Here is a 14,185-nt window from a genome sequence, read left to right on the forward strand (position 1 = left end):
TGGTGCAATAACCTGCACAGCAATCTGTACAACAATCTGAAGCTTAGAAAATTTTTCATGGCGCTTAATTTTGATCTGCATTAGAAGCTTCTTTTTAACGTTCTATACATCTCAACCGCATATACATGAGGCCTATGAATAGTAGGCACTGATGAGAACTAAATGTGAACAGCTACGTCATGAGCTGTCCAGTTCCCAGCGTTCAGTTCCCAGTACCTACTGTCTAGTTTCCAGTGAGCCATTATCCACCAAGGGATGGACAACCCGTACCATCTATGCTCCACATGTCAATGAAGTCTACAAACCACTTCATCGGCACATCATTTATCATCGCTTTTCAGGCTTCTGACATATGTGCCGAATACTAAAGGAACAAAATCATAGAATGGACTATAAGTCTGAGCATATTTACATAGTCAGTGTATGTCATGGTTTCGTGAAGTTTCTAATGGGGTCTATGTGATTGTATGCAACATACCATTTCTTAGTCTAGTTCCAGTTCTAATTGGTTAAGGCTTAGATGTAACCTTAGTATGGTCTACGCCAGTTCTAGGTGAATTATACACGAATCTGTCTGTTGCAAGTCCAAATCGGAGATCAACGAGTCCAATTTCCACAGATGGATATGTGGCGCTTCTGTAATTCGCAGTCGACGGCTGATTTTCCCACTACATGCAGGTGGCATTTTGAAAGATGGACGAGGTGAGTATAAGATCATCAAAGCCAACTTTTCTGTACAGATTGTCAAGCTGGCATTTTTGAACAAGTTTCCATGAGTTTGAGACACACATCATGACATGTACTAACTATTCCCCTTTTTCTGAGCAAGAGCCAATGTACTCGTAAATTTACTCCAGCAATCACAGTCAATTGGTTTATTTTTGATAAGGTCCCTGAAGCTGGCGATACGTATTCTGGAGAAAATACGAACTGGGCTCATTTCAATTTCGCAATTCGATAATTAATTGAAAGGGTTCGTTTAAAGATTCTCCGTTTGTTGGTCTGCCGGTCCTAAAGGTAGATGTCGTCTGGGTTAAATGTGTGATCTACTGTGCGTTTGTAGTTTCCAGAAAGCACTTCTATTTTGAGTTCCCACAAGATTTAACGACTCTAGATCAATTAATTATGGTGCAGACATGTATATAAAAGTGCCTTGCTATTTAATCACTTTTTTTAGAACAAGTCAGAAATCGATCAATACTAATATTTCCGTTAGTAATAATTATCCATCTTTAAGTACATTTGGATATTATTTGAAAAGGTGGAGATCGAATGCAATGTCGCTAATGCCACCTGATCAACAAGTGGAACAATATTCTCCTAGTATGTCGATGTTTAGCCGGTTCTCAGATTTACAAGCCACATTTACAAGCCATCTTCCACATTTAGAGATTCAATACAAATGAGTTATGGACGTTGCGATAGCGATGAGACAAAATTTCAGAAGATCATCAACGCTGGGAACTCACATATATTTTGTGTTGTTGGAGGTCATCTAAGGAAAAAACATTTTAACATAGCTCTAACAAGTTCTTGTATTTCTTATACGTATGTAAAATTACCCACTGCCTTCTCTGTATATGGGACAGGTTCGGTGGATCACATTCAGGGACTTGAAGCCCGCTAATGACTGGTATTTACTAAAAAGAACACTCAAGAACTGACTCCGAAGGAGAAAGACAATTGATATGGATTATCGTGAGGACCAATGTTGAAATAAGTATTATGGATTATGCAATGAGAAAGAGAGAAAGAGAGCTGCGTTTTGGGCAAAAAAGTTACACAACGTGAATACATAACTCGCCATATTTGGGTGAAGCTAGTTGTGATATCAAAGAATGTTTCTAATGTGCATTTCTTAGAGACACAGCAACTCAAAGTGGGTTTGGTTGAAATTGGTCTTCAACATAGTAGTGAAATATAGTTAGCTGAAGCTTTTGTTCGCCGAAGACCAACACCAAAAAGAAACAAACAGAGTTGAAGCAAGAGTTGGTGGTGCGGAGCATAGAACTGATTGAAACACAGCCTATCCATCGAAAGCTCTGAGGGTAAATCAATTATGGTTTTACTATGTGTATAAACTTTTCGTCGCTTAACCTGAAATCAGAGTGACAATCTTAGATTATCAGCGAGGCATGTGACGTCTGATGTCTTATATTAATAAATGAACATGCTAGTAGTAAAGTGAAAAATATTAGTGCAGGCTGTGATTCAATCCTAACCAGAGTGTAGTCAAAGAAACAGTGTACCAACAAATAGAAACACCCTCGTGTTGTTGGCTCATGACGATCGTGGGCATCTCTTAGGTGACGTGTATTACGTTTGCGGATTGTTTTGGATCAAGGTTAAAAATTAAACGACAACCATTTGCAATCAAGGGCACCGAGAGTCCAAAAATCATTACTCCAATAGAGATCAGCTCGTCTTTATTATAAGCGTACGTTACAGCGGAGACTTCGCTTACATCCAACACTCCAGTCTAAATCCTCCATTGCGGGTCAGCCTGACAGCTCAGCCAGTAAAAAAGCTCGACGTGCGACCAGTCTGGTACCAGACACATAAAAATTACATAATGGCCTCGTAAATCCGAACGTCTAGACTTTTCCTAAAGAAAGAGCCGAAGGTACATCTAGGAATAGTCATATGGATTCAGTTGCTTTCCACACAGCAAGTTGTTCAGGCTTCGATGTCAATGGTCCTTCCTCAATGAGATGATCGGTGTGGGTAACAGCAAGGGAGAAACCTTCATGTTAACCGGTACACAGCCATTTTGTCCGGTGTTTCGAGTTGACCAGCATCAAAACCACACAACTGCTGCGAGTTATCGCAACCGTTCGGGGGCAATGCCAAAAAAATTAAAAAGACAGTATAGCTCACACCATACAAATGGTGTGATTGGGTTAGGCTTGGCCTACATGAGGTCTGGTTTTATTGTATCGTATAACCAATGAAACTTCTGTATCTTAGGGTTAACGAGTTAACCATATTGTTGCTAACATTCAGCAAACAGCTCGGTTGCCAAACATAATGACGTACAGCATAGCAATCACTAATGCAGTAGGAGCGCAAAGATAATCCAGAAAAGAGAAGTAATAAACACTTCTGATTGGTCTGAGAGCCACACACTACAGCTCATAACCCGATGCGCACTTCAACAACGCACCGGTATACATTGTAATTGTACGCATTCAAATTCTCCCCCCCCCCCTACCGGCCGCGCATAATTGTCTCTTGATTGCTACAGCACTTTATAAAACGCACCGCAACTCCACACCATTTTATTCCACAAGGCCTTGGATCTCTTTCCTTTAAAAACAACCCCTTTTATAAAAAGAACTAACCAACACTTATTGATATTCACAATATCTTGAGTACCTCATATTACACATCGATTTCACGGATTGAACTTGAGTTGCATACACCACTACTATATTACTGATATATTTCAGATTTGTTTTTTTATTTAACGCTCTGAATTGCTTATCAGTACCGTAATTGCCACTTTTATTAATACGAGACACCAACGGCGCACAACATAACATCAATTTAAAACACTTACAATGACTGAACCAAGCTACGCTGAAGTTGCTCAAGAAGCTGCCGATGAGATTACCAGAGATGCCAACAAGGCTGGCACTAAGGTTGGTGACAAGCTTGAGAAGGACGCCAACAATGCTAGCAGGGATGCCGAAAAAGCTGCACAAGACCTGAAGTCTCAAGCTAAGGATGCTGCTCACAAAGCTGGTGCCACAGCTAAGAAGCTTCAAGGCGACTTGAAGAAGGCTGAGAAAGATGCTTCTGACAAAATCAAGAAGGAGTACAACGAAAAGAAGGGCCCTGTGATTGAATTCTTCAAGGCTATTGCCGAGAAAGTTTCTGCCACTGCAAGCTACGTTGTGAATACCACCACTAAAGGTGCACACAAGGCCACTGAAGAGTTGCAGAACCCTGTTGTTGCTACACAAGCTGTTGTTGCTGTTGGTGCCATTACCGGATTGGTTATTGGAATCCAGGAACGTGCTAAGATCTTTAGATACAAATCCGACTGTGAAATTACCGCTATCTTGGCTGGTTTGGTTGGTCTCGTTGTTCTTGACGGTGTGCTCTTCACGAAGTACTACCCAAAGTATGACAAAAAGAGCCTCAAATGATCCTCTTGATCAACAACTGCTCCTTTACCATTATAAGAAGAACCTTTTTATAGTCGTGCTTGATTAGTTTGTTCCTCATCAGTGGGTCAAACACTATCCATATGCCCCCTTTCAGATTCTATAATTATAACTACAATTTCCTTGAAGTGTAAATCTTGTAAAGCACCCACACTAATGTTTGGCAAAGCGCAGTATATTTCCAGACAACTTGTCATTGGCTGTAAAGAGGCGCAAAAATTACATGTTGCTATGGCTCACAAGTTTGTGTCAGTTGCTTCCTGCATTGAATAAAACCTGTCATTTGTCTCGTGGCCTTGCTCCCTCCAATAGAATCTGCTACTTCTCAGACAGAGAAGGCATTTCCAGAAACGAATGTTGCGCGGATCACATAATTGGCACGGGCGCAGTGGGGTGAAATTTGTGACTGCTTCTTTTTTTTGAAACTTTATACATCCGCACACCACTGAAAAAATCTTTCGCACTGTGTGCAAGTCTGCGTGTGCTGTGGTTGGTGAAAAAAAAGAAGGACTCTTACTGCTTTCACACTTGACTTTAAGAAAGAGCTCCAAGTTTTAACAAACGTCGATTGAAAGTTACCACCCCAACTTTCCGTGAACAATCCCGACGCTTTAAACTAATAACAGCAATAGATAAAATGTCTGCTCCAGAAGCTCCAAAGAGAGGCGGTTTCGGTGGCCGTGGTAGAGGTCGTCAAGGTAGAAGAGGCGGTAGAAGAGATGGTGAGGAGAAGGGTTGGGTCCCAGTCACCAAGCTCGGTAGACTCGTGAAGGCCGGTAAGATCTCCACCATTGAGGAGATCTTCCTCCACTCCCTCCCAGTCAAGGAGTTCCAAATCATTGACCAACTCTTGCCAGACTTGAAGGATGAGGTTATGAAGATCAAGCCAGTCCAAAAGCAAACCAGAGCCGGTCAAAGAACCAGATTCAAAGCTGTTGTTGTCATTGGTGACTCCAACGGTCACGTTGGTTTGGGTATCAAGACCGCTAAGGAGGTTGCTACTGCCATCAGAGCTGCTATCATTATTGCTAAGCTCTCTATCATTCCAATCAGAAGAGGTTACTGGGGTACCAACTTGGGTCAACCACACACTGTCTCCTGTAAGACCACTGGTAAGTCTGGTTCCGTCTCTGTTAGATTGATCCCAGCTCCAAGAGGTAAGGAAATTGTTGCTTCCCCAGCTGTTAAGAAGTTGTTGCAATTGGCTGGTGTTGAAGATTGTTACACCACCTCTTCCGGTTCCACCAGAACTTTGGAGAACACCGTTAAGGCTGCTTTCGTTGCTATTGCCAACACCTACGGTTTCTTGACTCCAAACTTGTGGGCTGAGCAACAATTGACTTTGTCTCCATTGGATGTCTTCGCTGAGGAGGCTTCCGCTTCCAAGAAGGCTTACTAAGTTTATTCGATTGGTTTTGTATTAAACGTTCTAATGCTTCTTAATTGTATTCACATGTAGTATCAATAGAAATAGCTCTTTTCAATATCATCTGGAATCTTTGCGTCCGGCTTGATAGACTCTTGAACAGATGGTGAAGATGTATAACCTGGGGTACCGTTTAGCGTGACGTTCTTGATGGAGACTTTTTCAACAGAGACTTCACCTTGGATCAGCTTCTTCCACGATTGGTGGGAATGCTCAATGACCTCTATCGCCTTTGAGGCGTTTAGGAACTGTTCTTCATAACCAAACTCGTTTTTTGGTTTACCATCTGGTAATTTGTACTCTCTAAACCAACGTCTAGTGGCATCTAACAACCCTGGCATGTCCCTTTCAACATCTTCAATATCGCTCAGTTGCTTGGATAATGGATCCCTTGTATCTATAACGATGACTTTCCAGTCCAGCTCACCATCGTCAATCAATGCCAATGCACCTAGTACCTTCACTCTGTAGATTTCACCGGTTTGTGCAATTCTTGACCCAATTTCACACACGTCTATAGGGTCATTATCACCTCTGAAGCCAGTCTCCACGTCCTCCACAGTCGGATCATCCCATGTCTGTGGAATTGCACCGTAGTTATGAATATAACCTTTGAAAGGAAATAGATTCTTGACAAACCGAGGCTTACCTTTCTTAGAGTCTTGCGTTATTGGATTGAACGCAATCTCCTTGTTTATCTCGAACTTCGCATTCGACCACCTAGGAATCTCGATCAGCGCATTGACGGTGTTCGTCTGCTTATCCAACCCCAGGGGAACATCGTGGAAGCACGAGCCGATCTCTCCGTTCGCAAGCTTCACATAGCTCTGGAATTCGTTCGTATACTTTGCACCAACCTGGAGCGTCGAGTACTGTCTTGGAACAACGTGTTGAGAAATAGAAGACAAGCGACGAGATGCCATAGTGAAAAGTTGCAAAGACTGCTTCATCTTCAACTCACCTGGATAAACAACGGTGTTTTGTGGGGGGTTTTATACCTGCCCTGTTTTTCGCCCTGCGGTGTCGAGCTACGGGTAAAATGTGTGTTTGCCTGTGCTTCTCCTTGGTGTGGTGAAATTCTGCCGGGCGAGGGATCAAACAAATTGGTTTCTCCGAATGGAAGAAAACGGAAAAGCACGCTCTCACACTCTTTGGAAACATGCTGGAGTACTCCAACGATTGGTGAATTTTTGGTTGAATTCGTGCTAGCATTCCACTGAAGCCCCTTGTGACGTACTGCTTTCAGCGATATAATGACGATATTTTCCTTTTGGATATTCGATAGACATTGTGAGTATACAGACGTTGCCTCATGGGAGGAGCGTGGTGGTGGTGGTGGTGGTGGTGGTGGTGAGCCCCGCACTTCTTCAAACAACACAACAATTATGAGATACTAACAATGGTAGGCAATTGTATCTATTCGAGAGAATGGACACAGGTTTTGAACCCAGCCACGGAGTCTAGCGGCACCATCAACGCGAAGGCCAATGAAGACAACGCAAAGCTGCTATTCGGTGTGCTGTTCTCGTTGAGGAACATTGCACGTAAAGTGGGCGATACGCCAGAACAGGAGAATACGCTGAACTCCTTCGCCACGGCCAAGTACCGTGCGCATTTCTACGAGTCACCTTCTGGCCTGAGACTGTGTATACTCAGCGATCTGGAAACGCAGAATCTCCAAACACAGCTGAGGGATGTCTACTCAAACATCTACGTTGAGCACATCGTGAAGAATCCGCTCTCACCGGTCGATTTCAAGCCGGGGAGCAAAATCACAAACCAGAGGTTCATACGGCTAGTGGATCGATATCTGGGACCACAATGAAGCACCATAATACACCAGCATACATAGAGAGCCCTCATCAACACCGATTGTAGCTGTTATCTTCACTAGCGATTGTAAACAAAGCGAGCAGAGGAGAAAGCCCGCGAATATTTCCGCTTTTGGAGTGCCAGAAGTGTGGATGGCGAAAGAAATTTTTCATCTCCGAAACAACGTAGTTCAAGGCGCAAATCATAACAAAACAACAACACAAGGCAGAGAACAGAAAGGTTGAACATGGTATCGTTATCTGAGAGTGAAAGGGAGGACTTCCAAAGATACATTGCCGAGCAGCTATCGCTGGTTCCCGGATTTGACGAAGATATCAAGGAGATTGCCGAGTACATTGCGTTGTTGGTAAACAACGGTAGACCCTTAGAAGAGACGCTCTCGCAATTGAACGACCTCTTTGGCAATCATGACCTTAGACAGACCTTGGAGAACGTGTACAAGGCTTTGGAAACGTTTAATCAGCAGAAGCTTGCAGCATCAACTCAGCAACCAGTGCAAGGAGCTCAGGATGTGGTATTAGATGCACCAGTAGGGCAAGACAGACTACAGCAGCAACAACAACAACAGCAGCAGCAACAAGTATCAAATACACAAGATGAAGAACCGGACTTGATTCTAGGTAACAGACCAACAAGGTCATTACCAACTAAGCCTGCTTCTTACTCCCGTGGCGGGTACGGCGTGTCAAAGAATGGTAGAGGTGGGTTCAGAAATAATAACAACAGCAACACTAGAAACTTTGCATTCAAGAACCAGGAAGCCATTGCCAAGGCTTTGAACTTGTCAGCACTGGCTGGAAGTGATGCTTATATCAACGCAAAAGGACAGATCAAAAAGAAAGGTCGCTGTGATAAGTTCCCACATTGTCCCTTGGGCAAGAACTGTATGTATGCACATCCTTCCACCTTATGTTTCCGTTTCCAAGAGGGAAAGTGTGAAAACGCACCAGGAACGTGTAATTACCTCCATCCAGGCGAAGATGATGCCCTTATTGAAGAATGGAACAAAGTTAAAGAGTTTTACCAGGAGAAGAGAAGCAAAGCCATACAAAACCAGGTAGGGTTAACCTTGTGTAAGTTTGGTGTCACATGCTCAAATCAACAATGTCCATTTGGCCATCCAACACCAGCCAATGAAGATGCAAAGGTGATAACCTTGGAATGGTGCCCTGAAAACCTTAACTGTTCAAACCCAAGCTGTACAAAGGCACATTCATCCTTGTCCAAGATTAGAGAGGTGAAACCTTTCAAACAACAGGTACCACAACAACAGGCACCACAGGAGAGATCCCTTGCAGCCTGTAAATTCGGAATGAACTGTACCAATCGTCATTGCAAGTTCCGTCATGCTACATCACCAGTATTATGCCGTGACGGTGCAAACTGCACAAGAATTGATTGCTACTTCTCTCACCCAATTGATGAAGAGTGTCGTTTTGGTGAACAGTGTAAGAATCCAAAATGCCTGTTCCAGCACCCAAACGGTAAAGCCCAAACTGCAGTCCCAGCTAAGAACTTGACTTGGACTAAAACTAATGAGAGACAATTTGCTGTTCCTGATGATCAAGTTTTAGAAACTGCGCCTGCACAAGAAGGTTGATTCTTTTGGTGTGCGATGTGTCTTTCTACTGTGGATACCTGTGTATCTTGATCTTTTATTATGTATATAAAGATATATATCTCATCCTATTATCAATGTTGGTCTTCAGTACAAGAACATCACAACTCAAACAGAACCAATTGGTCTCTGGTGATGTTCACATCTTTTTTTTGTTGAATTGGTGATGTAGATTTGAAACGACGATGAGTTTATACTTCCGACTGCTTGTACCCGGAATTCGTATTTATATGGGCCACAGAAAAAAAAAGCCATGAAGCGCCCAAAAAAATGTAAACAAAACAATTTCAAACCTATTGGAAACCTATTGGAAACAAACAAAGCACGCTTAAAACATCCAGAGCTGCCGGACATGTCATTATCGAAACAGTTCACTGCGCTGGAATCTGCGAGTGTTGAGAGTGTCATCTGGTGAGTGCGCTTTTCAGTGAGCTTAACTGATTTCTCATACTAACTATTGTAAGGTCTTTTGATTTGGCCCTCAATCTGATCACGGAGGCGGAGGATGTGAAGAGGTTTGAATCGTTGGGAACTTTCTTGAGTCAGAATCAAGAAGTGTTGCTTAAACCTGGATTCTTTGGATCAACTGTGGACTCGGTTCCTACGGGCGATTCGTTCACATTGAGATCAGCAACTTATAAAACGTCCGAAACAAATAGGAAGGATGCAGCTGAGTTGGCAAAGCTATTGCACTTCAACGAAAAAGAGGTTCTACGTGTGATCTCCCAAATTACTGCTCGTATTCCAGAGCCTTCTACTGAGAAGAAAGAGAAAGCCCAGATTGCTGCAGACAAAGCTGAGAGACAACAGTTGTATCTCAATGGCGTTCTCAAGGAGAGACGTATTATCTACAAACTTGTTAGACATATATTGACCAACGATTCGCATCCTGTCATTGGTGATAAATACTCCTCGCAATTGCTTGAAAGTCCTCAGTATATAAGCGATGTTATAAGCACATTGGACATTCTCATGAAGTCGCTGGAATCGCCTGCAATTGAGGAAACAATTCTAACAGAGAATCTTTATTCTATTGTGGAGTTACTCAAAGTGTTATCCACCCTACTTTTGAGGGTTAGTACAACGCCAAAGAATGTGATTCTGTGGTTCAATCTTTGGAGAAGCCATGAGTATTTCACTACTTATAAAGATTGTGTAAGAGCTGAACTGTATAACGAGATTACGAGTTTGGTATCTGTGACATCTCTGCTCTTCTTTGGATTAAACACAAGCGACGACTGTATTGACGTTGAAAGTCCATACCTGTCTGATTCTCAAGCTGTCAAGTCAATTCATGACCTGGTTGTATCAGCTCCCCATGATCCACTTGTTCTTTACACTTGGGGTTTGCTTCTTTTCACGCTCCCTGAAATTTCCAGAAGTGCATTCACCGGTGACGAGGATCCTGAATTATTGGCCAAGTCCCTCACTGCAAAAGCTGCGGAACTTGATATTTTCGGATACATCACAAACAGTTTCAACATACTCAAGTACGATTCCCTTTACCCTGCCGTTATTGCTTCGTTTTTGATATGCACTGTGCCGTTTGTTCAATTCACTGATAAAACAACGAGAACTTATCTTGCCGTGTTAAAAGAATCACCGAATATCTTTGTTGAGCGATTCTTTGAAAATTCAAGCACACAGAAACATATCTACATCCTCAGGGCAAAATTCCCTCAGATCATTGCCCCATATCTGAGAATACTATCGATGAATGGTGGCTATGCACATTCTCAGCTCTCTAATATGTGTACTTATATGTGCGTTGGAACGTCGGGTATTGGATACAAGAGCGACTTGGAGTCCGACAAAATCATACTCACTTCAGAGCTGTTCATTAACCCACCATATGAACAAAGCCCTGATGTATTACTTCAGGTACAAGTAGGGACTGAAGGTCGTCTTCTTCCAACAGCTGATCAAAATACAGAAGCGGTAATTTTGAATTACAACTATAATGGTTGGTCCTTAGTGGGAAGAATCTTACAAAATATCATTCCAAGTTCAGACCACGAGGATCTCTTGTTAACTATTTTGGAGCTCATTTCAAATTCCCTTGCAGTTGCCGACATTGACTCTACTTCAGAAATCTTGGAAAACCTATCTTCATACTTGGATGACTCTGATATTCTTGACGTACTGTTGAAACTCTTCGAAACTGCTTTGCATCAGAGAAACGTTTTACTATCAACAAAGCTTGTGGATATATTGATTGCTTTGGTTGACACATATCCTCAGATTGTATGGTCACATCTTGTTCGTTCAGATTTGCTTGAGCATGGTGGAAGAGGGGGTTTGATTGGAACAATTCTTGGAAGCGTTGAGACAATTACCGGAAATTACGAATTTACAATCAACTGTCTGAGATTATTTAACAAGCTGATAACTAGCAGTGTCCTATGCTCCGATGGTTTGGATTCTCATAGAGTTGAGGTCATTCCAAAGTTCACAACACATGCAAGTCAAGTCTTTGAGAGTTTTATGTACTGGAGCTTCAAATATGAATACCAGAAGTTTGAAATCGGTACATTAATCATTGAGGTGTTCTCAAAGATCCTCTTGCTTGTTTACGGTATAGCTCCAGATGTTGAACCTTCAAAGAAAGTCACGTCTACACTTGCAGTTTCTGCCAGAAGAATACTCACCTCCTTCACTGTATCATTGTCTGATGTGAGAATTATAACACCATTGATCGTCGCTATCGAATCCTTAAACGCGAACCCAACCATTTATAATACTAGTGGTAGAGTTGGATATTGGCTGACTCAATGGACTATCATGTGTGCCGATTTTGCCAGGGTCTTGGTTTCTTTGCGCTCAAATATTCGTGATACTTCATCAACTCTGGAGAAGAATTTATTCGCAAAATCGAGAGATCTGGTGATGATTTATAGCAAGCACTACTCTTTACGAGTTCCCGTCTTGCAACTTCTTACTCAGCTTGTCTCAGCAAAATGGAGCTCAGATGTCCCATCACTAATATCGTACATGGGAGATTACTACACCGACGTTCTATTGTCGGCTATTTCCCTAGACTTACAGTTCCTCTATGATGACTTCAAAACGAAGAAGTATATCTACTTGTTTTTCTCTTCTGTCATTGAGGGACATCAAAAGGGTCTTGCAATGAGGTTCTTGAATGGTCGTGATATGAAGAACACTGAAAAACAACAGAAAACGCTTTTGGGTCTCCTCAAAGTGGACCTGAAAAATCTGGACTACTACCCAGAATGGCTCAGTATCCATCTTGTGGATTCTATTGCATGTGCCTATAACACTTGGTCACTCAAAGGTGCTGATAGTAATGAAGATGCCAGTTTCATCAAAACTTTAGTTCCAAAGTTATCTACCGTGGACATGGATCTAAAGAACGAAGTCGATAGTGGTAAAGTTGTCGAAGGTTGTTACAAACAAAAATTAAATTCAAGAGTGGCTGAAATATGTGCTTTGATCATATATTCCTCCACAGCTGACTCGATGACAAAACCAATTTTTGACTTCTTGAATTCAAATGACATTTTAAAGCTCACTGCTCCTTTATACAGCACATTCGATTACAACAGAGATCTGCATAAGAACCTTTCTGCAGACTTCAATGCCAAATGGCCAGCTTATACCTTACCACAATTTGTCCGTTCTCCTTTGACTGTGAGATCGAGATATGGTGATGATGCCGTCTACGATTTAAGACTGTTGGATGTACTACTTGGTGATGATCCCCACTGGATTGGTACGGGAATCACAGAAGGAATGAGAGACCAAGTCATATCAGCAAGTTTGAATTTCCAATATGTCACATCTCAAATCAGTGCAGCAAAGTCCTGGGGTGCTTTGATGACTTCATATTTGAAGAAAGTCCCTATCACATCAACATTCAGTAAGATCGCTGCTAGATTGTTACAAGCTAATGTTAAAGAAGATAGTGATGTATCTATTTTTACAGAAGTGAGACGTATTCGACTGGAATTGTCCTTTTTCTTTCTGTATTCTCTGACACAGAAAACCTCCATTTCTGACCAGGAGATTGAAGAACTACTGAGACTATCCATTGAATTGATTGTTTCACATGACGCTGACTTCTTGCAGGGCGTGTCTTCGCAGCGCTCTGATGTCTATAGACCTCTCTTGAGAATCATCTCGAATCTGCTTTCTCATGGAAAGGCGAATTCAAGAATATCCGAGAATCTTTTCTCAGAGCTTTTGGGATTCTCAGAGCTCGTCATTGCGAAAGGTACAACTGTGCTGCTGGAAGCTATCCAGACAGGAACAGATTCTGTTGACATTGGTGGAAGGATTGAAGATCTCTTGTTAATCATGTCAATCTTCAAGGAATTAATCGCTACCAAACCTTGTTCTAATTTCTTGACTAAGTTGTCCACTCTTTTTGTTGATTTCAATACTCTAAAATCGATACTCAATGTGTACTCAAATGCTCACACGTTGAAAGTTGGTAATGATTCCGTGTTTGCAGAAATATCTCTCACATACATCATCGAACTCATTTCGGTCGATGTGATTGCGGAACAATTAATCACCACCGGGCTCTTCTCGACACTAATTCAAAGTCCACTTTCTATGGTTATTCAAGAAGGATCGATTTTTGTTCACGTGTCTCCAAAGCTGCATAACATTTGGACCAACGGATTGATGCCTATCATATTGATCTTGCTGAACAACTTTGGTGTTAGATTGTTGCCAGAGATAAGCACATTTGTGAACCAGTTCTCCAAACAATTCACTACAACTATACAATCTTGGTCTCAGGATTCTGTTGCCATCACTATGCCAGCATTACAGGAAACCGAACAAATAATTGTTCTTCAAAAAGCGCTGGTTGGTTTGTACAGGGAATTTGCACAGACGCATCCTGGTGGATTGTCAGAACCCGTTGAAATAATTGCGGCTATTGATTCAGCGGAAAGCCGTGCTGCTTTGGACAAGTCACTGAAACATTTACTTGCACACCCAAAGTATCTTACTTCAAGAGTTGTTCCAACTTCTTTGGAAGAACAAAAGCTGTTTGAGGGTGATGATAAGGTTAGAACTAAATTGGTTCAAGAGATTGTCTCTCAAACCAATGGAATCCAGGATCTACTTGCAGAATAATATCAAGGCAAAATTTTATCATTCGTATAA

At 42.0% G+C, this 14,185-nt stretch overlaps 6 protein-coding genes across 6 annotated transcripts; 5 read left to right on the forward strand and 1 right to left on the reverse strand.

The window, feature by feature from the left end:
- The first annotated feature begins 3,294 nt into the window (after positions 1-3,294).
- On the forward strand, positions 3,295-4,479 carry OM14 (Om14p). The gene has a single exon (XM_020217883.1). The coding sequence runs from the start codon at positions 3,561-3,563 to the stop codon at positions 4,149-4,151; it is 591 nt and encodes a 196-aa protein (XP_020073134.1). The 5' UTR covers positions 3,295-3,560; the 3' UTR covers positions 4,152-4,479.
- A 327-nt stretch (positions 4,480-4,806) lies between these two features.
- Positions 4,807-5,568, forward strand: RPS2 (40S ribosomal protein uS5; the record flags this gene model as incomplete). Its single annotated transcript, XM_020212407.1, has 1 exon — positions 4,807-5,568. One exon carries the CDS (start codon positions 4,807-4,809, stop codon positions 5,566-5,568), a length of 762 nt encoding a protein of 253 aa, XP_020073135.1.
- Positions 5,569-5,630: 62 nt separating this feature from the next.
- On the reverse strand, positions 5,631-6,518 carry PPA2 (inorganic diphosphatase PPA2; the record flags this gene model as incomplete). Its single annotated transcript, XM_020216771.1, has 1 exon — positions 5,631-6,518. One exon carries the CDS (start codon positions 6,516-6,518, stop codon positions 5,631-5,633), a length of 888 nt encoding a protein of 295 aa, XP_020073136.1.
- A 179-nt stretch (positions 6,519-6,697) lies between these two features.
- BET5 (TRAPP subunit BET5) lies at positions 6,698-7,537 on the forward strand. The gene is made up of 2 exons (XM_020217884.1): positions 6,698-6,885; positions 7,002-7,537. Exons 1-2 carry the CDS (start codon positions 6,849-6,851, stop codon positions 7,418-7,420), a joined length of 456 nt encoding a protein of 151 aa, XP_020073137.1. The 5' UTR covers positions 6,698-6,848; the 3' UTR covers positions 7,421-7,537.
- A 132-nt stretch (positions 7,538-7,669) lies between these two features.
- On the forward strand, positions 7,670-9,019 carry NAB2 (mRNA-binding protein NAB2; the record flags this gene model as incomplete). Its single annotated transcript, XM_020212156.1, has 1 exon — positions 7,670-9,019. A coding segment is annotated over one exon (1,350 nt), but the record flags the coding sequence as incomplete, so codon positions are not given.
- Positions 9,020-9,398: 379 nt separating this feature from the next.
- On the forward strand, positions 9,399-14,155 carry NUP188 (Nup188p; the record flags this gene model as incomplete). Its single annotated transcript, XM_020216127.1, has 2 exons — positions 9,399-9,457; positions 9,511-14,155. The coding sequence occupies 2 exons, from the start codon at positions 9,399-9,401 to the stop codon at positions 14,153-14,155; spliced, it is 4,704 nt and encodes a 1,567-aa protein (XP_020073139.1).
- Between the last annotated feature and the right edge of the window lie 30 nt (positions 14,156-14,185).

The sequence above is a fragment of the Cyberlindnera jadinii genome (genome assembly GCF_001661405.1).
Source record: "Cyberlindnera jadinii NRRL Y-1542 unplaced genomic scaffold CYBJAscaffold_1, whole genome shotgun sequence".
Taxonomy (NCBI): Eukaryota; Fungi; Ascomycota; class Saccharomycetes; order Phaffomycetales; family Wickerhamomycetaceae; genus Williopsis; species Williopsis jadinii.